Consider the following 26,284-nt stretch of genomic DNA (forward strand, 5'->3'; position numbering starts at 1 on the left):
GTCAGCAATGCGACGCTGTCTGTCTGTTGCCTGGAAGTGTGCAACTGGGAAAGCCATTGTGGCTCACAGACTGTCTAGAAGGACAATTATCGTCAGACGAGCTGCCAGGAAGCTCCTGTCAACCTACCAGTACAGAAATTAGTCAAAAAAATCACCATTGCATGTGCTGTGTGGTTCCTTGAACAGTGCTTTTTGTGGTATAGGTGGTTGGGGGCATTGCAGCCTTTGCCAAGACCAGGACTTTGCAGCGAAGCCACGCAAAGATATCTGGCAGCAAAGGAGCTGGGCGCATGAGGTGGCAGACCTCCAGACCGTGGCTGGCGGTCTCACTGATATTGCTACAACTATTCAGCACTGAAGCCAGACAAGTGAGGGCCGCTCACCTTTCAACTCCCAGTAGCCTGTCTCATCCGTGCTAATCTGCTTGCGCACCATTCCGGACATAAATGCATGTATTGTGTCAGCCCTGTTCTCAGCTTGCCCGTGTCACTGCTCAACGTTGTACTTCACCACCATATCTTCTTTATGCTCTCATGAGGTACCCCTGTCCATGGCGTTCTAAGCCTTCGGCTTCTTGTTGCCAGGGCTACTATGGACCAATGCATGCGCCAAACCCGGCCCCAAGCTCGCAGCCGCAAATGCACGAGCCACCAGCAGAGGCGATAGCTCCAGCGCAGCTGTCAGCTGCGCCAGAGCTGAGCGCTACCGCCCAACTTGCAGCATCCTTCCTGCAGACGCGGCTGCTCAGCGGGCCGAGCCTGCGCACCAAAAACGTGGCCAGCCCGGGGGAGGCCCCTGCCGGCGGCTCCGCTTCCATCACATCCACCCAGACCTACGCCAGCTCCACCACAGCCAACGGCGTCGCCACCGCGCCCGCGCCGGCGCCGGCGGCCGCGCAGGGGACGCGAGTCGTGAGCGGGTCGCAACTGCGCATCCGCACGCTCGCCAACGTCGCGCCGGCCGGCGCACCGGTGGCCGCCGCGTCGGTGGCGGCTGCGCCGCCCGCTGCCGCGCCGACCGCGGTGCCGGGAGCTGCGCCACGCGTGCTCGGCCCGCCGGCTTCCCGCACCTTTACGCTCGCGGCATTAACGCCCGGGGGCGCACCGGCTCCGGCCGGCGCCCCCGCCGCGGCCGTGGCTGCGCCAGGCCCGGGCAACCGGCTGCTCGGCCCGCCGTCCAGCCGCTCGGTGCCAATCGCTAGCGCACCCGGGCCAGGGCTGGCCGCGCCGGCCGTGGCGGCCGTACCGGCGTTGGCCCCGGCGGCTGCAGCGCCGGAGAACCCCAACCGCGTTTTCGGCCCGCCATCAACACGCACCTTTGCCACGTCGACGCCGGCTGGTGCTCCTGTAGCGGCTGCGTCGCTCGCGCCGGCGGCGGCGCCCGCGGCTGCTTTTCCGGCTACCGCTCCGGCAGTGGTGCCTGCGGCCGCGCCCCCGGTTGTCGCTCCCGTGGCGGGGGTGTCGTCTCCGGCGCAGGTGCCGGCGGCCGCGCCGCCGACAGCCCTGGCGGCTCAGGCGCCATCGACCCGGGTGTTCTCGTCGGCTTCGCGGCGGGACGGCCTCATTGTGCCTGGCGGAGTGCAGGTGCCTATTCCTGTTGCTTCTATATCGAGTTCTTGCAATTTGCAGAAACTTCAGCTCCTGCAAGACTTCGTACTTACGCTTGGATCAATTTCATGCATGACCTCAGACATCAGCAAGAATCAAGATTTTGCAGTTCCCCAGATGGGCGCAAATGCTCCTAGCTCATCGCTGTTCTGTGTCATGCGCAGGCCCCTGCAACCCCGCCGGCCGCCAGCCCGCCGGCAGCAGCCCCGGCGCCAAATGAGGTGGTGCAGTCCCAGTCGGTGCCAGCCCCGGTGAGCAGCCCTGTGGCGTTCCCTCAGCATTACAGCATCTGTATTGATATTCAATATTCTTAAATCTATAGAGCGCTCCCCTTGCTTGCCCTGCCCATGTCCTGCTGACTCCCTTGGGCAGTTATAAAGCTAGGAAGGAGCCATGCCATAGAGAACACCACCTGCTTGAAGCCTGAATGATAACAACCTGAAAAAAAGACAGTCCATGAAAGTGACGACCTGTTTGCTATTTGCAGGCACCGGCAGTGGAAGCGCCTGCCATTGCACCCGCTTCAGCCGTCCCGTTGGTTCCAGCCCCTGCCGCACTCGTCACAGCACCAGCACAGGTGCCACCTCAGCCCTACTTTCTTCAGGGAATACTGGGGAACCAGGAATTTATTGTAAAGTGGTAGATATCAATCCCCCACCACAGGCTGTGGCAGACATTTGGCACTGAGCATCCAAGGAGCTGATGGTACTGGGGTACCTGCGGGCCATGTTTGGGGACCAGAGACTGCAAGTAATGAATTTGCTAGGAGATGAAACGCCACTAACACCCTGAAAAACATGTGTTCTGCTATTCACCTGCATCCACTGGGCCGCAAGATTAGTCAGCAGCAATGCATGCTCAGAAGCATTTCACATTGCAGGCTCCAGCCGAGGCGGTGTTTGTGGGGAGATCCCCAGCTACAGTGGCGTCTCCTCCGGCCGCGGCGCCCCCCGTTGCGGGCGGTTCCCCAGCGGCAGTGCCACCAGAAGGGGAGTCCCCGCCTGCGGCGGTGTCCCCCGCGGGGGGCACCCCCAGCATCGTGCTTCCACCCTCGCCAGTGCCTCCAACCACCTCGCCAACCCCAGGCGCCCCTTCTTATCAGCCCCCTGCCCAAGATTATGCCCTGCCATTGGGATTGGTCAGATCTTGGAGCTCTTTAATCACAGTTGGCATCATGCACAGTGATACTTGGGCAACATTGGGTGCATGCCTCCAAGACAAGTCAGACACGTTCTGCTTTGTGCACAATGCAATGTGTGCGGTGCTGCTGTGCATGAATCCTTTCAGGCCTCGTAAGGTTGCAGCACACACGTTTCAAACGTTGCTTTCGTTCTGCAGAGGCTGGCGGGCCGCCGGGGGGCCAGCAAGGAGAGGGCCCCAGTGGACCTGCCACACCATCCACCCCAGTAAACACCCTTTTAAATTCAAACTCAATGACTAAGTTCGTCATCTTTGCCCTTTGTGAGTCTCATGCAGGCAGTTTTGGTCATTGGCGCGAGGCACAGTCACACAGTCATATGTAGCCTGACTACTGTCTTGTCAGGCAATTAGCTACTGAACGGGGAGAATTCAAAGATGCAGTCCCTAGAAGTGTACATACAGAATCCTTGCTAGACCCAAGACTTACCTGGCAGCACAGGAGTTGACATGTTCTCCCCATGCAGCATGTTCCATCGATTGCTGCAAGCAGCGGAGTGCGCATAAGATTTCAGACTGAAAATGGCATCTTCTTACCTATGCAGGGCGCGGAGTCATATTCTTCATATTCTTCAGCAGCGTCGCCCCCCCCTCCGCCACCGCCGCCGCCCCCTCCACCACCGCCGCCACCGCCGCCGCCGCCACCGCCGCCGCCACCGATTTATTACCCCGGCCAGTCTTACGGCAGCTACACTCCCACCACTCCAATCCAAGGTGTGGCTTTTTTGCATCGTATGCAGTCTACTGTGCTTCTCAGGTCCCTGTGTGAGCCGTGTTTCATTTTGGAGAGAATCTGGGCGGCAGCGCATTGCCATTGCATGCTACACATCTCCTGGAACTTTATGCGCAGCCAGATTGATGTCTTTGCTGGTGACTGCACCCAAATTTTAGGCAATGCACAGAGCTGCAGCACTAGTCTTACCCTGCTGCTGATGAATATGCTTGATCAACTATCTAAACTGGGTTCAAGGTCAGTATGGAAGCTCAGTTGCAACGCCGGACGGCCAGACCGGCATGGAAGTCTAACAGAGATTTTAACTTATAATTCAAATGCGCAGGCGAATCAACTCCCTCGGGCCCCAGCCAGCCGAGCGGGCCGGCAGCGCCGCCCGAGGGCAGCGCGCCGATCTCAGGCGAGGGCCCCCTGCCCCAAGGGGGAGGTGCGCCCCCCAGCGGTGGCAGCGGCGGCGGTGAGGGATCCCCACAGGGTCCCCCCAGCGGTGGCAGCAGCGCACCACCGCAGGGACCCCCCAGCGGCACCACCGATTACCGCGGCAGCGACCCTGTGGGGTCTGACACCAAGGGGTCTGACACACGGGGCAGTGACCCCGTTGGCAGCGACACAAAGGGCAGCGATACGATTGGAAATGGCAAGGGATGAGTCATCGTCATGCGAGGCAGTAATGCACTTGCCTGACGCAATTACCTTCTTGATACCTTTTGTCTGCTGTTCGAGCACGACAGGAATAGAGATCTCTAGAAGGCTGTCTTTGCAAATGGGTTCTGACAGGTATGCCAAACAGGCAGAATAAATAGCACTTCGTACAGCTGAGGCCTGGTAGCTTCTGGTCTGCTGCCTTCAAAACGTCTTGAGTGACGGCTGCGTGAGTAGCTGTTGCAAGACACACATTCAACATTAGCTGTAGGTGTCTTGAACACTATCAACCACACGTCCTGTGGGTTATATCTCAAGGAAGTATCGAACAGGTCCAGCAGAAGATTTGCAGCATGCAAGAAGGGAGACTAGCTATGTATCACTCTCTTACTGAGGCTGTCTCTGCAGGGTCAGGAAGATGGCCTGAATTGCTCAAGAGTGAGCACCATAACTTGCTGATGGGGGTTAGGGCCTGTTTTTCCTGCAGGCTCGCCAGTTGTGCCGTCTGTCATCCTCCGGGTTGCAGGAGGGTATACAGATGAAGATGCAGAATAACTGCAGATCACATATGCTCAGTGGTACCACGAGCCGTGCTAGAGAGCCCTTGGCGGTTGCGTTCCATAGCCCATGCCAGTATTCATTGGACACCAATTGCCCCTGTAAATTCTCACCTGGACAGGAGATTATATTCCTTTATAAGACAGACAAAGTCAGCAGCCGGTGTCACCAGACCCGGGATGCAGTTCATCTTCAAAGCTTATTGGGTCTGGAGCTGACAAGGCCAAAATAAAGCACAATACTCACGTTATCTCCTTGGTGCCTTGGTTCCACATCTCTCCCCAGTGTAGATTCTTTTTGGTAACGGCTACAACACGGAATGGCGTTACATATTAAAGACAGCAGTAGAAGCGCGGGCCTTCAATTGGATTGCAAGCACCTTGCTAGAACCATCTCACCCAGGGCCTTCCCGGTTGATCCGTAGTGTCTTCAGCTTGTTTTGAACCAGCCTGAGGCTTGCCTCTCTTAAGCTTGCTATGCACTGCCGGGGCAAGGCTGAATATGCCTGTACTGCCAACTCCTGCCCGGGGCCTTGAGAGCCACTCTACCTCCCTCAGATAATGTGGCGTCACGCTGCAATGCTCAAATTTGAAAAGGTCCAAGGAAAGTGCATGCCATGCATTGGGATATTCTGCACTGCCCAGTGCACGCAAGATGCGCCGAGCAGCAGCTGCCTGATTCCATGCGAAGTTTGAAGAATTTCATTGCCAAACAGATGTGCAAGCGGGACAAGATAATCTATATATGCATGCACTGATGGTTAGATGTTCGTGACCGTGTTCGAAGAGCTTCCAGGTGCCTAGCGGCCATGCCTGCTGAGGCATCAACTAGTGGTAGGAACTCCGCATGGCTAGTATTTGCTGGAGGCCTGGCGCTTGGAGGGACGTTAGCTGTGGCACTTACTTATGCTTACGCCACGTCCACCAAGGATAGCCGCGTACGGAACAAACGCAGCAAAACTAGTTTGAGGTAGGCATGCCCAAAGAAGAAACCTGAATCTTGATGATCAGGTGTCAATCATGTACTGAAGAATCTGTTTTAGCTTAAGTAGTTCCACATGCCATCCGTGTGTAAATGACTGCTCTCTGAAATGGCTTCATGTGCCTTTCCACTCGTTGCCAATTTCCTCTTCGCTGGACAAAAGTTGTCATTTTGCTATGTGTACGTGACACAGAAGGGCTGTTTGAAGCATAATGATCGCATTGAAACATGGAATCCTTCCCATGCCCTTGTCTCATTTGCGTATGGCTGACTGTACTACACAGCACATGCCAACACTGAGTTCTTTCTTACTTCCTTAAAGGCCCGTCAGCCCACGGCGGCGAAGACACGCAGCACTTAACGGAGACAATGGCGATTATTTCAACACTAATGGAGGGGGCAATCACTCTGAAGGCCCTTGGGAGAAGAGGCGATCCCCACAGCAGGAGGTGTTGTCATCCTTCTCTCCTTAAATCCAACATGACGGCGTTAAACAACCATCATCAAGTGTGCCTGTCTATAGTGCAAGGCCATTTCATGCACCAGTCTTGCACTGCACAGAATTCCATACCTTGGTTCAGTCAGTAGAGTGAGTCCTGTGCAGGCTGCGGAGTCTGCTCTATTGACGCCCTTTAGGGAGAGAGCCAATGGCTCGGCGCATGCCCCCACAGTGGCCAGCAGAAGGCAGCAGCGCCCCAACCAGGTGCATATCCTGCCTCACTTCTCTGAGAGGCGCTCAAAGCATCATGCTGCACAATAGCACCCTCACAAAATGACCATTCTATACAATGGAGGAGCTTGCAGCTAGATCATGTCCTTGCTTACAGCTGGCAATGCATTAGTCACACGTCCCTTGCATCTTCGTCTTGGTCCCCCCTTCTTCACAGTTTTTGAAGTGAATGGCTTCCTGTGCGTATTAGGGTCTGGAGGCCAGCATGTCGACTGCCACTCAGAGAATGCCAGCGCATGCGGTGAGCACATATTTGCCGATTGACCAGGAATTAGTGGAGCACTCCAGTGCTAACCAATGACATGCCATGTGCCAGCAGCCGCATCCTAGTAGGGAGAATACAGTACTGAAATTCATGGCATAACAGAGGACTGCTCAGCGGCTGCTTGCTCTCAAAGGTCTCAATGTGGTTATATTTCAGGCATTTCAGAATGGACTCTCTCTTTGTGATCACTTGCTACCCAAGGCCTGCATGCTGTCCTCCTTGTGTTTGATACCAGACTTGCAAATTCCTAGCGCTGATCATGAGTTTGCTGCACGCAGGATAACATCACAGAGGACGATGAGAACTGGTCCAGGGACATGCCAGGCTACAATCCCTCGCCCTCTGTGCCGCCATCCGTGCCGGAAACTGCCAATGTCTCGGTGTGTTGGCGCCTCCTCTCAACAATCTGTAAAGAGGAGTCTTGACGGATAACGGTCCCTTCAGCGGCGGCAGCCACCTCCACAGATGCCAAGACAAGACAAAGCAGAAAAGAGAGGGACCTGAACATCACCAGACAGAAAGAGAGAGGGTGATATTCAATATGGGCTTTCTTGAGGATTATATTGCATCTCATCGAGAGCGGAAAAGGGATGCTGGTCATGTTGCCGAATAACTGGCCTCGGACCGCAGCCACAGAAAATCATAGTGCACGATGATGTCATAGCTGATGTCAGCGGTGTGATGTGGCGTGCCAGGCGGACGAGCGGGGCATGTCACTGACGGCGGCGCAGCGCGAGCAGCTCTTCAAAGTTGGCCTCGGCCATGGGGGCGGCGGCGGCAGCGTCCTGCGCGCGCACGCCTACATGGCCGACCAGTACAAGCAGGTGACTCACATGGCCGACCACTATAAGCATCGAGCGCCTCGGCTCGCGGTTATAGCTCTGCAGGGAAGCAGGCCGGGATCACCTTTTCAGGGGCTTTCAGCACTTCTCAATTTTACAGGAACTCGCTGGCTCCCGGGCTCTATGAGCGGGTGACTAACATGGCCGGCCAGAACAAGCGGGTCGGCGAAGGTCTCTTAATAGAGGACGATTGTTCAGTTTGGCGTGTGATTTGACCATCATAAATTTCTTGCGCTGCTGATAAGATGGCATTGTCCCCTTATGGAAGTTCATTCTGAACATGCCTCCTCTGACAGCACCGGCACCAGCATGCCAGTCTAATTGACTGGGAGTTCTGGAGCTCCTGACAGCGGTTGCAGGCGGTGCGCTTCTTGTCAGTCGGGCTGTGCACGCTGAGGCGCGAGTTTGTCATTCAGCATGCATGCGCGCTGCCATGCCAGTTATGCATGGCGCGTTGGCGCCCAGGCAACCATGGCCCCGACTGCAAACAATCGCACTGCCTTCGCCCGAGAGCGCTGTTGCAGCAGAGCCTGTGATGTCCACAGCAATTTCCTTCCGTTCTATGTGTCACTTATAAGTACATGATTACTGTGACTAATTATTCCCTTGATGGCCGGGCTCTGTCTGTCACCCCGATCAGCCCTGGTTGGACAGGTTTAAAAACCCAACAAAGTAAGCTGCAGCCCTCGAATCCTCAAGAGCTTGAAGCCTCAAGGCCTCAAAGGTCAAGTCCTCAAGGTGCCAAGGCCTCAAAGCATGAAGACTCGATAAAGCAGAGGTTTGGGACGCATGTGAATGCGAGTGGAGAATCACCTTCAAACTTTTCTGTGCGCACACCTGCAGAATCCAATGAAGTTCAAGAAAATGGACAAGGAGACATAGCGTTAAGGCTTCTGTGCATGCAGACGCAGAATCAACTGATGCAGCACGCGCATGCGAGCGGCAATGCGTTGGCTCTGGCGCAGACGCTCGTCCCGGCGCCCTTCCAGCACCCGATGCCGCAGCTGCCGCCCACGCACAACATCGCCTCGCACAGCACCAACCCGGCGACCGTCAACTCTGTCAATGACCTCGTCCTGGAGGGCAAGGTGTGAACCACCAACCACTAAGCCTGATGGTGCACTTATCAGACGAGGCCTTGCATGCATGCAGGACAGCGCGGCGGCTGTAATTATGCTTTCACGAATGATTCAGCTCATGTGCCCTGTGTCTTGAAGCAAACTGGCATTGTACGCGGGCAAGCTGAAGGCTCAGACATATATGTTCGTGCAACTGCTGAGCTTTATATCCTTCCGGGTGATGGCCATGCATTCCCAAGCAATTCAGGACCGTACTATCAAGATCATCGCATGCTTGCAAGAGTACCCCAATTTCGTGTATGCATGTCTGAAATCTCGGTGTTAGGCACAGAGAATTGAGTGCATGGGTAGTACACATCTGATGTGTGTGTGTGCATGCATGCAGATCATAGAGGATGCGGCGGTGCACGAGCAGTACAGCAGAGTCATCACTCCCGAGCCGGCCATGAACGAGGAGACCGAGGACGTGTGCGCGCTCCTGCAGCAGTGCCTGGACATCAGGCACGCCACGGCTCTTTGTGTTTGAATTTGAATCGCCTGCAATTGCCGCACACGCTCACTGATAGCCTTCCTGTGATAAGTGGTATCTGAGTCCTTGCCTCGCAGAACTATATTATTTTGGGGGCAGGTGGTCTCACTTATCACTTAGGTCAAGGCAATGGAGAACATTTCAGACCCCCAAACAGGCATCATCTTAGAAATTTTTTCGCTGAGAGGTGTTTGCACTGTGAACACGTGGCCCTGTTTGTGAGAATAAAGAGCTTCTAGGAAGGTGCAGGGGTAAGAGGGCATTTAGGAAAAGGTTTGCCAGCTCAGACCTGGCTCGGATATACAATCTGGGACATGCAGGGAGAAGTGGCTTTTCAAGCCGGCTGTGCAGCCGGAGCACCTGGCGCATTTGGAGGAGGTGGCAAAGCCATCTCTGGTGGACCCCGATCCCTTCGAGTGGACCCCCCAGGAGCGCGCAGATTTCCAGTACGAGATGGTTGACGGGATTGTGCGCGTGTACCGCGGCGACGACCGCGACGAGGAGGCGTTCCCTGTTCCCGGCAACTCCTACGACTTCTTCTCCGACATGCACTGGTGTGACTCTCGCCTATCTGGCAATTTTCTTGAGAGTCCTGAAACAAAGGGTGACTTGGGCAAAATTTCTTGGTGCTCCTTCTCCAACATGCACTGGTAGGGTCCCTGCATTTGCTTGTTGGCACCATAAGTTAGCCAGTTTTGGCCGGCATATGTGGTTTGTGATGGTGTGATCTTTAAATTAAGCATCTCTGGCACTACTAAGCCTTGCAACGGATGACGTGACCGTGCTGAGGTAGCATGGCCCCATTGCAGAAGAGTCCAACGAGAATACTCAAGAAAAGAGAACAACCGGCATCATACGGATGGCTTGCCAGGTTTATATGGCCCCGCGGGTGCACTGCCTCAAGACGCTGCCTCAAGCAGCGTCTTTTAAACATCGGGATGATCCATCAGAATGACTATAATGGTTGAAATGGACCTGGAGCAAATTTCTCACTGGCAGGCTGGTGATGAGTCAGCATTGTGTCATGCAGAGACACTGACGCGCACATGACACTGCAGGAAGCTGCGCATCAGCGCGATTCGCCCGACCTCCCTCATGCATCCTGGTGCTGAGTCAGCATTATGTTACGATGAGTCACTTACGCGCGCATTATGTCATGCAGGGTGCTGCGAATCAGCGCGATGGGCCCGACAAAGTCGCTGTGCCACCACCGGCTGATGCTGCTGGAGCAGAAGTTCCGTCTGCACCAGCAGCTCAACGCGGACAAGGAATTCCTCGCCCAGAAATCCGCGCCCCACCGAGACTTCTACAACGTCCGCAAGGCGCGCCCTGTTGCTCGCTAAGTTGTCAGCACTAGCAGACCTTTGCATGCGCCGGTATCAGTGATGAGCCTGCAGCGCAGCACTGGCAGCACTGGTACATCACTGGCAGGTTTCATTATGACAGAAGCCCTGGGATGAAAAGGATCGTGCTTCCGAGTCTTCCAAGGCGCATGCTTTGCCCATCCCCTGCTTGAGTAAATTTCAGAACAATGCATCCTTTGCACACACTTTGGGGGAAGTGAAACGTCCCTGCATGTGCGTGGGAATTGGGGCTCAGCAAGACTTTCGAAGAAAAGGTATTATATACCCTCGCATGTAGGATAGCCTAATACCTAGGCCCCCGTATATGGACTATGCGGCCTTGACAGTACACCCGTTTCTGCTCCTTCAACAGTACATTGTACTGTCGCTGGTGCTTAGTTTCATATTTGAGGGTCTGATTGCGATGCCCATGTCTGATTTGGGGAAGGAGCATTTCAAGGGATATGAAAATGTGCATTTTTAGAGAAAGCACCTTGGCTCCCTGGCGCACAAAAGTAGTCAAATGTCCAGGAGCTCCGTATGACGATGACTACAAGACGTGATGTTTGTGGCTAGGTCAAGCTTGAAATTGACATATTGGTTGCTCAATGCTTGCAGGTGGACACGCACGTTCACCACAGTGCGTGCATGCACCAGAAGCACCTGCTGCGCTTCATCAAGAGCAAGCTGCGCAAGGAGCCGGACGAAGTGGTCATCTTCAGAGACGGCAAGTGGCTCACCCTCAAGGAGGTCTTTGAGTCCCTCCACCTCACCGGGTGCGCTTTCTCCATTGCCCTTCTGCACTAGCCCTTTAAGGCAACATCGAGGTGGGAAACGGCTTAGACGAGTAGGTGCTGTGCTGACTGCATGTGCTCCTAGAGAGCTCCCTTTTTGTGCTGCCTGCTGCTATCGTTTGCTGACTGTTCCTTTTAATGATGTTAGAAATGGCCAGGCAAGCATGTGCTGTGCTGGCTGCATGCGCTCCCAGAGAGCTGGCTTTTCTTCACTGTCACTGCTTCTGTCATCTGCTTGCTTTTCTAGGACATTGCTGCTGCATGAGGGAATTCTTTCTATCTCATGTGGACTCATCTCTCTTCATGCCATTCAACTTTCTGCAACAGCACGAGCGGGTGACCTTGGGAAACAGCGCTTTAAAGCATCTAGAAAGCCCACACGGACGCCGCCACAAGCATCTGGCATAGCTGCGGAGCTGGTATGAGCCCCCGTTTACTGTATATCTGGCATTTTATCCTTGTTTTCCGCCCTCAACCTTGACTGTGTGCTGTGCAGGTATGACCTGAATGTGGACACGTTGGACATGCATGCGGACAAGAACACTTTCCATCGCTTCGACCGCTTCAACTTGAAGTACAACCCCTTCGGTCAGTCGCGCCTGCGCGAGATCTTCATCAAACAGGCGCGCCCAGCTCATTTCCTGCAAATTTGCCTTTGTGTCTCTTTCTCCATCCCCGGAAATATGTTGTCGGTCAGATTCAGCCACGCAAATTTGCTTCAAGTCAAATCATGTCAAGGGTTGTTCCATTGTTCTCCAAAGCCATGCAGTACTGTCTTTGCCTATCCTGATTATATTGCAATCAAATCACAGCATGATGTTCTCAGGGATTTTTGTCTTTGTGAGATCAGATCATCCGTGGGAACAGTAGCATTAATTTGGTATTGTATTGGGAACAGTAACATTAATTTAGTATTGTGTAATAGTAGTTTTTGTATTAACACCGGTGACGCGCGCAGGACAACCTGCTGCACGGCAGCTTCCTGGCGGAGCTGACGAAGGAGGTGCTGAGCGACCTGGAAGCTTCCAAGTACCAGCACGCGGAGTACCGCATCTCCATCTACGGCCGCAAGCGCGTCGAGTGGGACATTCTGGCCGCCTGGATCGTGCAGAATCAGCTCTACTCCGACAACGTCGTCTGGCTCATCCAGGTGCTCTTCGGCCCCTGTTGAGATCAAGAATACCCTTGCACAGGCTCCATTATTCGCGCTCCTGCCAAACAAATGCAATGGTGTCTTGCAGAAATCCATTGTGTAGTGGCGACAGGGGCCATGGAGTCTGCAACAGAGAGCCTATTGGTTTCCTGAGGCAAATTGGTATATACTCGTTTATTCCCTCGGCTGCTTGTTGCCAAAGAAAGGACCAATGCAGTTGGTGGCTTGCCCGATCAGGTGCATGCATGCCCGATCAGCTGCATGCATGTGTGCAGGTAACAAATGGTTGGCATGCTGAATTTCAGCTTGCACAGCCACCGCACGTACTACCAGACTTGGCCATTATTCACCCATGAACGAGTGCAGTGGGCACAACGGGTAAGAGAGATCCTGACTCCTGCAGAAATTGACTTTTGTGTATGGCTCTGCGCAGATTCCGCGCCTGTACGACATCTACAAGGCGCAGGGCCTGGTGGATAATTTCGAGCAGCTGCTGGACAACATCTTCACGCCCCTCTTCGAGGTCACCGTCGACCCAAATTCGCACCCTCAGCTCCACCTCTTCCTCAAACAGGTGACCACATGCCGGGGCCCTCACAGTGCACGTGTCTGCGTACATTCAATAGGCTTTATGTTGCAAGAAGGGGTGATCGGGACTTCTGGACATCAGGCATGCACTCCATTTGCTCAGAAGCAAGATTGCCTCAGGGGAAGGAGTGCTACAGGTGTCCTGAGTCCCTGCTTCATGCCCCAAGTCCCTGCTCATCTCTTCCCGCCATGAAAAAGAGGCATGCTGCAGTAGGCACAAGACAAGGTCTATCGGTTTGTTCTTCTTTGTTCTTCTCCAATCTGAATCGGAAGGTTTGAGTGCTGGAGGCAAACAAGTACTCGGTGTGACTTGGACTTTTGGCAGCAAGGGGTCATCTTGAAGCAGCAGATATCCTGCACACTCTTTTTGTCATTTTGATTTGGTTTGCAGCCTGCATGATGTCTGCTTCTTGGATGGTTTCTTGCTGCAATAAATGTCAGAATGCACAGCAAAGGTGTCTTAGGAATACAATCTTTATAAGTTGCAGAGTGGGTGAAGGTTCCTATGGCATTCGCGTGATGGCCAAAAACCTTTTGCTTCACTGGAATTCAAATTTCAGATTTGAATTTATTTCTTGCCGCGTCGCGCCAGGTGGTGGGCTTTGACATGGTGGACGATGAGAGCAAGCCGGAGAGGCGGCCGGCCAAGCACATGAAGACGCCGCGAGAGTGGGAGCTCAAACACAACCCGGCGTACGCCTACTACGCCTTCTACACCTACGCCAACCTCTACACCCTCAACAAACTGCGCGAGGCCCGCGGGCTCAACACCTTTGCGCTGCGGCCGCACGCCGGTGCGCCAATCTTCACTTTTTGGATAAAATGATTACCCTTTATGGAGTGTCAGGGGCACTTGCTTGTGAGCTGCGTGCTCCCTCACGTGTCAAGTGCATGCTCAATAGCACAATCCAGAATGCCCTGCTTGCTGAGCTCCAGTCAGCATCCTTGAGATGCACAGAATCCGGAGTCCACGTCGAGCGCATGTGCAATCATCAAGAGCTTCTGCCCTGTGCTCTCCCCTTCATCCCTAACAAGGAGGTGATGACGTTGTTGCCCGTCTCTTTTGGTGGGTTTGATGCAGAACTTTTATGTGCAGCAAAGCGCAGCGCATACATCCGCGCGGCAGGCACATGGTGACGCGTCACGATTGATGTGGCTGTTCACTCGTTCACTGAACGCCTCAGCTCACTCGTGATCAGCACCATTTGAATTCGGAGCACCATTCGAATTAAGCTATGCACGCGCACAGGCGAGGCGGGTGACGTGGACCATCTGGTGAGCGCGCTGATGCTGTGCGAGAACATCGCGCACGGCATCAACCTGCGCAAGAATCTGCCGCTGCAGTACCTCTTCTACCTGGCGCAGATCGGCTTGTGCATGTCCCCGCTGTCTAACAACTCCCTCTTCCTGGACTACCACAAAAACCCATTTCCCACCTTCTTCGCGCGCGGCCTCTCCCTCTCCCTATCCACCGACGATCCCGTGCAGGCGTGTATTCTCTCCCTTGTAACTGTGTCCTTTCCAACATCGGTGCATTAGATTGACCAGGAATTGAAAAGATCAGTCAAGTCTAGCATCCCTGATCAAAGCGGGGCAAAGGCACAGGCAAAGCATGCACAATCCTCTTCTGGGCATGATGTGCTTGTCACTCAGTTCCGCTTCGGCCGGGAATCCGCCTCAAGGGATGCAGGCTCTGTGCCCTTTAGCAAAAGACAGTGTTGGAAGCGTGTCTTGTGGCATGTGCAGATCTGCAAAATGTGCACATCCGCGTTTGCAAGGTGTCGAGCAGGTGCTGAGCACCCATCTCGGCGAACCATACGCATAGCTCTAGAAGAGAAAATGTCTGAAGAGGCCTGAAACTGTGTCTGGCGCGGGGGCGCAGATCCACCGGTGTCTATGTTGAGGGTCCGCTGGGCATCTGAACATGTGCAGTTAGAATGGAGAATGGCGAATGTGCTTACCGTAGTTAGCACCATATTTCCCGCATAAAATAAGTATTTTTCTTTTTTAAGGGTCGAAATTAAGACCCTAAAATGCAAAATATAAACCCTATGACAATTTTGAGACCAGTTTTGGAAAGCTCTCGCTGAGCCCGACCCGTTAACGATGATGAAACATCATTTCAATGAAGGAAAGACTCTTAAAGTCAGGTCCAAACATTTCACGCATTTTGAGGGGTGCGGGAATTATGGTGCTGACTACAGTATGTATTTTTGTTGGTGACTGCAGATCCACCCGGGTTCAGGGCTGAGGGGTTGCTGGGCACCATTTGCATTTTCGGAAAGAGTGTGTGTGAAGTGGTCTGAAGTGGGAATCCTGGCGCCTGTGGCGCTGCAGATCCACCTGACCAAGGAGCCGCTTGTGGAGGAGTACAGCGTGGCGGCTCAGGTGTGGAAGCTGTCAGCCACCGACCTCTGCGAAATCGCGCGCAACTCAGTCCTCCACTCCGGCTTCCCCCACCAGGTAGGCTCTCTTGACCAATTCACAGATACAAATCAAAGCATCAGAAAACAGACGTTCTCCATAGCACAAGACCGTTAAAGCTCCTTGCAAGAAGGAGACTGTTGTGTCACAAAGTGCTGTATGTTGCTTGGATCTGGCGAGTTCAACAGAGGGTAGGAATGCGGCAGCCTCCAACTGCAGCTTGTCTGCAGGACGTAACTCGCCTGTATAATTATGGGGAGATCCTGTGATGTCTTTTTGTAGGCCCTCTCTTCCGGTATATGAGACGCTTCAGGAAGTGCGAGCGCCAGAGCAGGCAGATGTTGTGGATAGTAGGGCAGTTGGATTTTATATCGGCTTGTCTTTTAAGGGAGAGCTGATCGTGACTCTTACAAAGAGTCTGCACTGTGTGCGACAGAGAGTGGTAATTGAATGCTTTATTTACTGTGCTGTACGCCATTCGGCCCCCTTATAAGGTCCGAGAAAGGCAGCAGCGTGTAGCATTTGAATGATGTGTTGAGGGTGCAAGCTGCCGTTTAGCCTCCCTACAATGCCCAAGACAGGGCAGCAGTTTTGGCTTCACGATTGGACGCTTTGAGCACTAGCACTTTTCAGGGTGGCTGGCGGTCGTCTCTAGAGCAGGGAGAAATGCACCCGTGAGTCCTGCCGTGAATCGCGTGTGTCCCGCGGCACTGGCAATGTCCTAATAACCCATATCAGTCTCAGAACTTCTTTGTTACTCACCCAGCCATATATGATCCGGAATAGGAACATCAGGACATCAGGATCCAGGATCCAGGCTTGTGCCAACTGGCACGAGCCTGGAGGGGTGTTTTGCGCTAGTCTGAGCTGGTCATTTGCTTCAATCACATTTGCTGAAAGGCGATGGTGACACTACAAGTGAAGTTGGTCTCTGCAGATCCCCAGGGGCTTTTTAGCATGAGCTTCATTCTCTCCAGTCAATTGTTCATGCATGTGGGTGTGAACAGATGAAAATGCATTGTGCAGTCTGCCCGGGGGCCTATAGCATTGATGTGTCATTTCTTTCCATACACAAATGCTGGTGCTTTGAATTTTAGAAATTTGAAATGCGGTGCGGGCGAAGATGCACTGTACAGTGTGCACGGAGGACTGTTGCAATTATAAATAAATATTTCCGAATTCAAATGCTGGTGCATTGTTATTCAAAAGTTGAAATGCTGTGCAGGTGAAGATGCACTGGGTGCACCAGTACTACTGGCTGGGGGGTCCCCAGGGCAATGACATCCACAAGACCAATGTGCCCAATCTGCGCATGCGATTCCGCTTTGACAACCACCAGGAAGAGGTGCGAGCATCTTGCGTACCCCTTTCCTAGCCTGGTTGCAGCAAATTGAACATTGACGGCAACTTCATCCCTGTGCATGCGCCAGAGCACTTGACTAGACACTACCGGAACTTGCTGGAGATTCAAATGTCTGCTGCTCACTATTTTGCTGAAAGAAAGTGGTGTGCGGAATACAGCCGGCTTTTCCCACCTTTTCAACCTATTCCCAACGGCTCGATATTGTTCGCTAATGACTTCATCACGTTCGTGTTCAGTCACTGATCTTTTGAGCAGAATTACTTTGAAGTGGCTGTGTGGCGCAGATGGCTCTGGTGAAGACGGGTGCGGCCGCGCACGCACTCAGAGTAGAGGCTGCAAACGCACGCAAGGATGCATCATAGGGGCCGTAATAAGGTAGATACATCACAGACCCGATGTCTGATACCAGTTGCAGCTTGCAGATGGTGAGTCACTAATGGCCACCCAGCTGACAGTAAGCTCGGGGCCAAAACAAGAGGGGAATTGCAGGACGGAAGGCTGCCGTAGAGGGCACACGTAACCTGAGCAGAGCACAGCAGATTCATGGTTGGGAAGTGCTGGTATCTGCTCGCTGTTGTGTGGCATCAGTGCATTCAATCTTTATGTCTGAAAGCCACATTGGGTATTACAAGGAATGCAGGTTGTAGCTGTTTCTGGTGTTGTGCTTTCGGTAAGGTTTGTGGATGGCTGGAGAGATCTTTCCTGGGTTGGCAATTGATCACAAACGCTACCTAGAAAACCACAGCTTTGTTGGCCCAAACAGAAATGGGCTTCTGACAAATTATTGCCGTCTTGCATTGTGCTTTTGTTTTTGAATGCTAGTGCAGAATTGGTAGGGTGCAAGCCTAATTTTAAGGCCTTGCTTGCTCAAGAACATGCTCTTGCCACCTTGGCTCACTGGAGTGACAACGCTTCTGCTGTAGACGATTCATAGCATACATGCACTGCATTTTAAGCCTTACTTGAACACGATTTGTCATCAAGACTCACCACCACACCTGTGACATTCAGTAGAAGATACATGGAAAGGAATGTGCATCACTATCAGGATCTACTACCATACCTTCATTATACAGCAAAATATGAGTTTAAATGATTGACCAGGTACATCACTTGAAGGCTGCTGCACTGGTGGAATTGGCGCTGCCGTCAGCATATCTCACATAGTGTTCCAGAAGCTTGTCCTCGTAGCTAGTGCCCTCCTCTGGAGCCTGGAACGTCCCCTTCACTGACGGGCGCTCCAGTGCAGCCTTCACCCACCGCTGCAGCTGCACAGGCACACGCGCTTTGCCTTTTAATCTTGAAGATGAGATATTGCCACTGTCGACATGGTTCTGGCGATTGTCCATGAGGCAACGTCACAAAGAATCCAAATGCCATGTTGCATTGCCACACTTGCATGTAACACTAATGACAGCAGTCCGACTTGTAGCGGGCAAAAGGAAGACATGCAGTGTTTTCCAGGATTTACCCAGACATTCAGCCATTTATTTTTTACATTATTTCATTGCGAGCATTACATATGCGTACCTTTGTGCAGCGTTGAGGCGGCAGTTCCAGCTGCCTGAAGTGCTTGAGAATGTATCCGCGCACAAACCAGGGGATCATCGCACAATCCTGCAATGTTTTCACGCAAAGACTGAGACTCCGTCGCACAGGATCAGTCTTTGCACTGGTTTGCTACTTGAAGCCATGTTGTTAACATCGCATGTAAATATAGTCATACCTAGCAGGGACCTGTTGGTGTCACTTCTAGCACTGCCGGAAAATATATATCAAAGGTGCTTTGCCGCAAGAGCCTGGCGTCCATATGGCACACATTGGCCACACTACAGACCCAGAAGAAACACCCATATCTGAGATATTCAAACTTTTGGGACTGAGGACACAAAGACTGCAGGCTTTGAAGTGACAGGGGAGTTTCGCAGGGAACGCCTCACCACGAGGGAGAACTCTGTGCCCATGAAGAAGGGTCCAGCCTGGTCGGCATTGTCCTCCAACCAGTCACACTCTGCCTGCAACTGCTCCGCCACCTCAGCCTGCTGGCCCACGTCCTGCCTGCGCGCATGTGCCCGCACATGCCGGTCGTCGGAATTGACCACATCATTTACACCTTTCTGTGTCACCATGGGTGATCTGCAAGTGTAGGCGTCTGACGTTGTAGATCTTCTTGGTCACCACATGACGCAGCGCTCTTCCACCCCTTCTATAGGTCACTTATAAAATACAAATCACCCGTACTCCCCCAGAAAAGTGGTCCTCCAATTTCAGCAGATGTCAGCTTTTGTGAATGGAGGCGCTCACATGCCGGCAGCCAACCAAGAAGACAAACCTGCCCTTAATTGTCAAGGCCAGCGCTGCTGACAAAATCCCTTTCCTTGATCCATCTGCCAGCTGCTGACCAAACACTTCCTGATGCTCATCTCGGCAAGAAAAAGAAATTACATCGCCAGCGATGGAGAGCGTGCACAAATTGCAGCTTGCGGAGGTTTACTGCCTTGACAACAGCGCGACTCTTTTATTTCTGGGGCTGCATCCTTCTGCCTTGCACCCTCTTGGGCAGCTGCCTCCTTGCCGTGTCCTTTCTTCTTGGACTTGAAGGCGACAAGAGATGGCAAGGGCTGTGTTGCGTGTTATTGCTGTATTCTTACATTTGGCCCCGGCTGGCGGGGAATGGTATAAATAACTGAGCGCCACACTAGATTGGTTCTTGCTTGGGTCTGGCCAGTCGATCCGGGGACAGTATTTTGGTAGCCTTGACCTGCAGCTTGTCTGCAGACGCACCTTGCCTCTGACAGGAGAAGTGGGAAATAATATTAATTGTGAAATTGGTTGATGGAAAGTATGTCTAGACCGCACCTGATGAGGATGCGGTAGAAGAGCGGCACGAAGCGAGTGTTGAAGTGGTCCATCACGATACGCGCCTTGGCCCGCAGCGCCGGATGCGGCGGCAGCAGCGGAGGATGCCCGGGCGCCGGCGCATAATCCTGTATTTTCAAAGTTTTACATTTGATTTTGAATCAGAATATTTGGACCTTCTCCACAGGTAGTAATCACTTGAGCGCTGCAGCTCCACATGCTGGCATTGCTACCTGCTTTCTCTTGGCTGTGTTGGCAGAATTTATGGGGCAGACGTAGGCAACTTTACATAGATTCTTGGGTAATCTTGAAAAAGAAAATGCTAACCCACCTCCAGCTGATGGCTCCCAGAATCTGATTGGTCACGGCTGCGTGAGCAGAATGATGGGATGATGCGGTGATACATGGATCGCTTGTAGCATGAAGTGCTGGCTCACCTCTAAGAACTCGTTGCAGATGAGGGACTCATAGACGCTGTGCGGCTGCTGGGTCTTCTCATCCTTGTATGCCAAGACTGGCACCTGCAAAGAAAGCCAACTCTTTTGAATACAACACCAGCATTGATTCCAGATTGATTTGGCCTTGCTCGGGCTTGGCGAGTCCAATACGGGGCCGAATTTTGGCAAGTGGCCTTTACATGCAGCTTGCCTGCAGACGCACTTGCCTCTGGCAGGAGACCAGTGTAATAGTAGTAATAATAATGATGAAGATGATGATGTGTCCAAAGCTACGGGAAAATGTACATGTAGGGGGGAAGAAAAAAGGGTGTGATGACAGGGGCAGGCGCACCTTGCCCAGGGGATTGAGGGCAGTGAACCACTTGGGCTTCTCAGTTAGAGGGTACCAGAGACCAGTGTCTGGGTTCCTCAGGCTGACCTCCTTGTAGGCAAACGGCAGCCCCTTCTCCAACAGAGCAATCCATGTGCGCTGGCAAGCAGGCGTGCGTTAGTATTTCGGTAGTTTACATTGGCTGTGTCCTCGAAACAAATTGAGAGAGCGCAGAAAAGGAATGATCGATGGATATATCGACCATCCATCACCTCACAAGGAGTGGCAGGGCAAATCTCACCTGCGCGAAAGGGCAGAACCTGCAGCGCACATTTTGATTATCTTTTCAGGTCACATTATGGAATGGATAGAGCAATCACAGGTACCCCAGGTACGCCCACTCACTGTTTGCATCTGGTGATCCTCACATCCCATCCCGATCATCTGCAAAGAGTAGAAGGGTCGGTGGTAACACACCATGAGCAAAGCAACGTCAGTTCTGTGTTCAGTTCCAGGAACTCTTCATCCGCCATTGCTGCGTCGGGCGAACCAGCGTCCAGAAGAGATGAGCGCTTGGGGCAAACGGACGCGACGATTGCTGCGTGAATTGCGATATGGGTGGCAGAGTAGAACCACAATCGTTTCCCAGCTAGAAATTATCCTTTCCTCCTTTGCTTTGCAAATTTTAAAGTTCTGAACGGTGATCGCATTGGGGGAAGTTACATGGAAGTTGGAAGGTGCATATTGGGTAGGGTTTATTAAAGGGTTTCCTCTTCCATTTTGGAGAAGGAAATTCCTTGCACTGTAATTCATAAAGCAATAGCTATGAATCTTGATTGATACTGCTGGCTTACGCTGTTCACATCTCATCCCGGAATAAGGACTGTCTGAGACAACGCAAGCTCCGCATGCTGTTGTGCCCTTGCAAAGCAGAAAATTGCAGGAAGTGCTGATTCTACTTCCGAATGGGCATGGGCATTGCTCGCATCGCAAAAGCTGTGTCAGAGATGGACATTGATGACCACGTCTTCGAGGGAGTCTATCCTTCCCTGAGTGACATCCCAGTAAGTGACAGAGTTAGCCCAGTTTACGTCGCAGCTTCGAGATCAAGTTGCAGTAGAGCACACTTTATATCATTTACAAGCGTCCAAGAGGCGTTGCATGTCTTTATTTTTTGCAATACCAATGCTCTGCTTGTTGTTTCATAGTTCACATCTTGATCTCCAGGACGATCTTCTGGCCCGTGCGCTCAACTACTTGGACGCCCCTTCATTGAGCAAAGCCGAGTGGGCCTGTCGACGATTTCGCCGCATCGGTACCCCCCGACATACTCTTGACTCTTGATGTGCACATCTCAAAACCCATCCCTGCCTGCATGTATCGTGTGCACACACCTCACGATGGCTGGTGCTGTACAGTCTTGGAGCATGACCTCTGGCGAGAGCAGTGCTTGAATGCATGCCCGCAGCTCAGGAGCTTCCATGCAGATCTTCTTATCAAGGTGTGGGCTGGCCCCTCAGATTTTCACTATAAACTTTCCGAATATATCTCTACATTCCACCTGTTTGCATGCCTTCACCCCACAAATACGCTTTCAGAGCCATGACATTCATCCCTGTTTGTACACTTCAATCCAATGCGCCTGCGCAAGTGAATACTCAGTATACTCAAACCTGCTGAGCTGGCATCTGCTATAAAGCAACAAGTAGGACAATGGGTCTAATGGCGGTCTTTTCTACCGAGCTTGGACTTGACACAATTGCTGGGCGGGCTAGAAGCCCCTCACAACACGTGGCCAGCAGACAATTTGACAGGACAAATTTCAGAGAGGCCTAATATGGCCAGTGGCCGTTCATCTGCAGCTCTGTCATGACATAGATGCTGGGCAGGCTACAAGCCCCTAACAACACACAGTCTGACTGAACATGTAGCCTGAACAGAGTAGCCTGAACAGGCCAATGGTCTGAATGGTTCAGTTTGTAGAGATGTAACAGTTGCATCTGCTGCCTTGTCAGAAGCTGAAGACGCCGCGGGCTTCGCCAATGCTGGCACTTGAACAAATGCTCCCCTCTCCCCCGCCAGAGGAGGTCCTGCGCGCAGCCGCCTTCTACAGGCTGCACAGCGAGCTGACGGCCCCGGACTCCAACCACTCGCTGCTCGCCTGCGCGTTGTCAGCCTCCTCTACAGGTGCAGTGCGCGGCCTTTTTCTCCTTAGATCAATGGAATAGAGACTGTAATGGGCGATGGTCTTGGGCCTCTTTGAAAACCTGCATGGTAGAAATGCATCAAAGGCACAGCACCAGGATGCTGGCTTACTCCTTGTCCTATGTGGAGGCCCTTGGTTCTAGTGCCGCACAAGAGTCAGAAGGAGCTGGATGTCCACACGACTTGTGAAACTTGTCAAACACTGAATGCAGCTATCCAACTGGGTTGCTAACCGCTGCACACGGAAATTTGAAGCCTGAAATGTGAGTCCTTGCCGGGAAATGGCGTGCGAACACATCGGTCCTGTGTCATTCCGTCTTCACCCAGGCATGAACCCCTGGATTCATCACCCCAGGCTGGTCACTGAGTTGCGTTCAGGTCCTTGCATACATGCAGACAACGCCAAGAGAACGTGCCACAGAACAATCCGGGCATTCCTGCTGCACCAAAACCCATGACCCTCACCCAGACCCCAACACTCTGTATTTTCCCTGGGTTGTATACCCTCAGTGTCCCCCTTTTCCGCACAGACATGCTAATACATACATTACTACGCTTATTCTATATTCTTTTTGTTGCGCAGACAACCCGGAGGAGAGCGTGGAGAATGTGCTGACGCCTCTGCACCGCTTCAATCCGGCGCTGGGCGTGCGCAGCGGCAGCTACTGGTCCAGCCGGGGGAGCGAGGATGAGTCATCGACCGAGTGGCTGGCGCTGCGTCTGGCGCACCCGCTCTGCCTCGTCAGCGCCGTCAGCATCATGCCCTTCCTCGCATTCTTCCAGCGGGTGCGCGCTATTTTCTTTTGTTGGGTGCACAGGTTTTTAAATATGGTAGACTATATATGGTAGTCCCTGCCGGTGCCATTGTACATCCATCTGCCATTCTCCATGCAATAAAAACAGCATGCAAATCGATGCAAGAAGATTCACAAACCTGCAGGTTGTTGGGGTGCCCCCTGATGTACATGTCGTGGGGTCGAATGGTACTGGTGGGGTGACTTTTGTGAGGGGGCCACCAGCAGTGGAAATCTGTTCCTAGCCTTTTTTGAGCGGGTGCGCGTGCTTCTGTATCCTCTTTCTGTTTTGAGGGAGGAGTGTGTCTCGGTGACGTGGCACTGGCAGCCGTTGCATGTCCTGTCATGCATGGATTGCCTTGCGATGCCAGGCCTACCTTTACCTTTCCCTACCTGTCTCTGCCTGCTGAGGGCGCATTTCTGAGGAAGGTTGCTTTTGTGGCCACAAAATGGGACTTGACTGGCTTGGACTCTTGAAGATTTTCTAAGAAGAAGTAAGGAACACCCTGAGTGCTTCACAAAGCTCAAATTTTTCTCTTCCCGGCAACATGGCTAGGGTCAGGGAATGGCAAGACAGCAGCCTTGTGCGACAGTGACACAGCTTTTTCGGAATAGTCAGTCATTACATTTCACTGGCACTTTGCAGGGCCACCCGATTTATGCGCCCAAGGCGGCGCGATTCGTTTTCTCCTGCGGGGAGGACGTGAAAGCGAGGCCCGTCGGTTCGACGCCCGACAGTGACACGGACGAAGATCCAGAGACGGCTGCGCTCCTAGAAGAGGCGGAGGAGGCAGGCTACGCGACGATAAGGAGCTGCGCCAGATTTAGCGCATGGGAGACCCGCACTGAGGCGTTCCCCATGAGCCAGTCAGACGAGCTGCAGATGTTTGAATTCAAACGGCCCATCCTGTGCGTCGGCGGCCTTGTGAAGGTACGCCTCTCAATTGTGTTTCAGTATCGCTTGGAAACTGGCTCAAAACCTTTTGCTCGTCCGGCTGTCCCTACTCCAAGAGTCTCAAAGCATGCCTTTGACAAAGAGCTCCAGATTTGCATGATTAGGTTGACGGGGGAATTGGTATATCAGTGACAAACATTCTTGCAAATGCCAGACCTGCTCATCTGCATGATAGTGTCAGGCTATGCTCTATGGCATTGGCGTTGCCTGCATTATTTGGGAAGGGCAAACCCAGACACGCTGGCATCTCCTGGCAAGGCCCCTCATTCGTCTAGAAGGGGATGCAGGTAGCATTTTAGCCTGAGCAGCATGCAGTATGGTTGTGTTTTCAGCCTGTTGTGACGACCTTCGTCTGGAGCAATCACTAAGGGAAGTCTTTTTTCTTGAGTTGCTACGGCTGCTGTTGCAGATTGAGCTGCTGGGGCGCACGCAGCGACAGGAGCAAGACAACGCGTGGTACACATGCATAAATCATGTTCGAGTGTTGGGCAAGCCTCTGCACAACTTTGTGCCGGCGTCTCCGCAAACACAGGACCGGGCCGAAGGCAGCAGCAGCAGCAGTGCTCCTAAGAGATGTCCGCAGCAGGGGGTGAAAATCGAGGGTGTACCCCTTGTTTTAGAGGCCCGGAGGGAGGACCCGATGGTGGCGCGGGGGGGACTGATGGCTCTGTCAGAGGGGGGACTGCTGCTGCAGCGGCTGGCCACTGAGGCACAGGGTGCGCTATAACCCAATCGTTGACGGCTTTAAAACTGGTTGAGACTTTATTTGTCACGAGAACCCAGTCACATGCCTGGATTGCTTGAGGCTGCTGATGCTTCTGTCACTGCGTCTCAGTTCTACAATTTCCAGCCACCATCCCTGTTCTTCTGGAGGAGCTGCATGCAAACATAAAACCCCTGCATTCTCCCAGTAAGATTTGCTCTTGAAAAGCTCAAAGCCGGCATAATCGTGCCTAAGAAATGCACGTTGGTCAAGCTGAATTTACAGTAGTCACCATCTGTATGCGCATGAAATTGTGTGAGTCGACCAAGTCAAAGGAATTCAAATGGTTTATATGTAGAGATAGTCACAGAATTTCTGTGGATCTGCATCTGGTAATTTGGATGCATTACAGCCTCTCTGTTGTGGTGCAGGGGAAGGAACAGCGGATTATGACACAGACGACGAGCTGATAGCTGATATAGCTCATGCTGACGTCATCGGGCCGCACCTGGCAGAGGTCGGACTCGAATTCGAATGGCTGGCTGGGGGACAGCCGATGCCCCCATGGATAGCACACCCGCCGCAGCCGCCGCAACAGCAGCAGGCGCCAGCTGACGGCGAGGACTAGTCATGTTTGTTTAGTCATGTGTGACAGCAGCGTTTATGCAAGAGAAGACAGGCGTGCGGTCTTTGATTCAAGGTTTGCATTGTTGAACTTTGAGATATGGGGGAAATTGGGTTCTTGATTGGAATTCATTGCCAATCTGTCTGCAATTTGCAGAGGGTGGGTGGCAAGGTAGGAAAGTCCTTGATTGCTGATGGTTTGATGGAGCAGTACAAAGTTTGCTGGAATTCTATTCATTTAAGCAACACTAGTGTTGAGCGGCCTGTTGTGTGCGATGAGGCTTGCCAGGATAAGAACTCAGACATCGCTCGGACGATGGAGCCTTTCGTGGCCAAGTGCACCTGCCCTGAGGTAATTGCATAATTGCATTCAGCCCTGTGCAATACAAGTATCTGCTATCTGAAACCCTTCCCATCTGAATGTCAGGCAGCTGCTTCTTGTTGGCTTCCGGACTCAGCCCATGGAATGTGCTACAAGGCATTATGCTTGCTCTTCTGCTTGTCCGATTGCTGCAAAGGTCGCTCTGCCCTCTGTTGCTGCATTGTGA

General features: G+C 52.8%; 5 protein-coding genes across 5 annotated transcripts; 3 read left to right on the forward strand and 2 right to left on the reverse strand.

The window, feature by feature from the left end:
* Positions 1–599: 599 nt before the first annotated feature.
* On the forward strand, positions 600–4,185 carry COCSUDRAFT_44059 (hypothetical protein; the record flags this gene model as incomplete). Its single annotated transcript, XM_005644583.1, has 6 exons — positions 600–1,583; positions 1,772–1,858; positions 2,095–2,184; positions 2,488–2,646; positions 3,350–3,518; positions 3,863–4,185. 6 exons carry the CDS (start codon positions 600–602, stop codon positions 4,183–4,185), a joined length of 1,812 nt encoding a protein of 603 aa, XP_005644640.1.
* A 5,296-nt stretch (positions 4,186–9,481) lies between these two features.
* COCSUDRAFT_18780 (AMP deaminase) lies at positions 9,482–16,840 on the forward strand (the record flags this gene model as incomplete). The annotated part of the gene is made up of 10 exons (XM_005644584.1): positions 9,482–9,717; positions 10,326–10,494; positions 11,125–11,282; positions 11,797–11,959; positions 12,259–12,450; positions 12,887–13,027; positions 13,634–13,835; positions 14,291–14,547; positions 15,379–15,504; positions 16,691–16,840. Coding segments are annotated over 10 exons (1,794 nt in total), but the record flags the coding sequence as incomplete, so codon positions are not given.
* A 301-nt stretch (positions 16,841–17,141) lies between these two features.
* Positions 17,142–17,686, reverse strand: COCSUDRAFT_34039 (hypothetical protein). Its single transcript, XM_005644585.1, has one exon. The coding sequence runs from the start codon at positions 17,411–17,413 to the stop codon at positions 17,213–17,215; it is 201 nt and encodes a 66-aa protein (XP_005644642.1). The 5' UTR covers positions 17,414–17,686; the 3' UTR covers positions 17,142–17,212.
* A 251-nt stretch (positions 17,687–17,937) lies between these two features.
* On the reverse strand, positions 17,938–20,988 carry COCSUDRAFT_57819 (glutathione S-transferase; the record flags this gene model as incomplete). The annotated part of the gene is made up of 8 exons (XM_005644586.1): positions 17,938–18,096; positions 18,359–18,445; positions 18,769–18,886; positions 19,688–19,815; positions 20,125–20,208; positions 20,477–20,614; positions 20,757–20,775; positions 20,933–20,988. The coding sequence occupies 8 exons, from the start codon at positions 20,986–20,988 to the stop codon at positions 17,938–17,940; spliced, it is 789 nt and encodes a 262-aa protein (XP_005644643.1).
* A 1,527-nt stretch (positions 20,989–22,515) lies between these two features.
* On the forward strand, positions 22,516–25,740 carry COCSUDRAFT_57820 (hypothetical protein; the record flags this gene model as incomplete). The annotated part of the gene is made up of 5 exons (XM_005644587.1): positions 22,516–22,642; positions 23,244–23,446; positions 24,101–24,385; positions 24,819–25,125; positions 25,544–25,740. The coding sequence occupies 5 exons, from the start codon at positions 22,516–22,518 to the stop codon at positions 25,738–25,740; spliced, it is 1,119 nt and encodes a 372-aa protein (XP_005644644.1).
* Between the last annotated feature and the right edge of the window lie 544 nt (positions 25,741–26,284).

The sequence above is a fragment of the Coccomyxa subellipsoidea genome (genome assembly GCF_000258705.1).
Source record: "Coccomyxa subellipsoidea C-169, whole genome shotgun sequence".
Lineage (NCBI taxonomy): Eukaryota > Viridiplantae > Chlorophyta > Trebouxiophyceae > Coccomyxaceae > Coccomyxa > Coccomyxa subellipsoidea.

Bases quoted from the DNA above. Each gene is read 5' to 3' on its own strand.
- COCSUDRAFT_34039 (XM_005644585.1), bottom strand. From the start codon at position 17,413: ATGCCACACAACAGCGAGCAGATACCAGCACTTCCCAACCATGAATCT.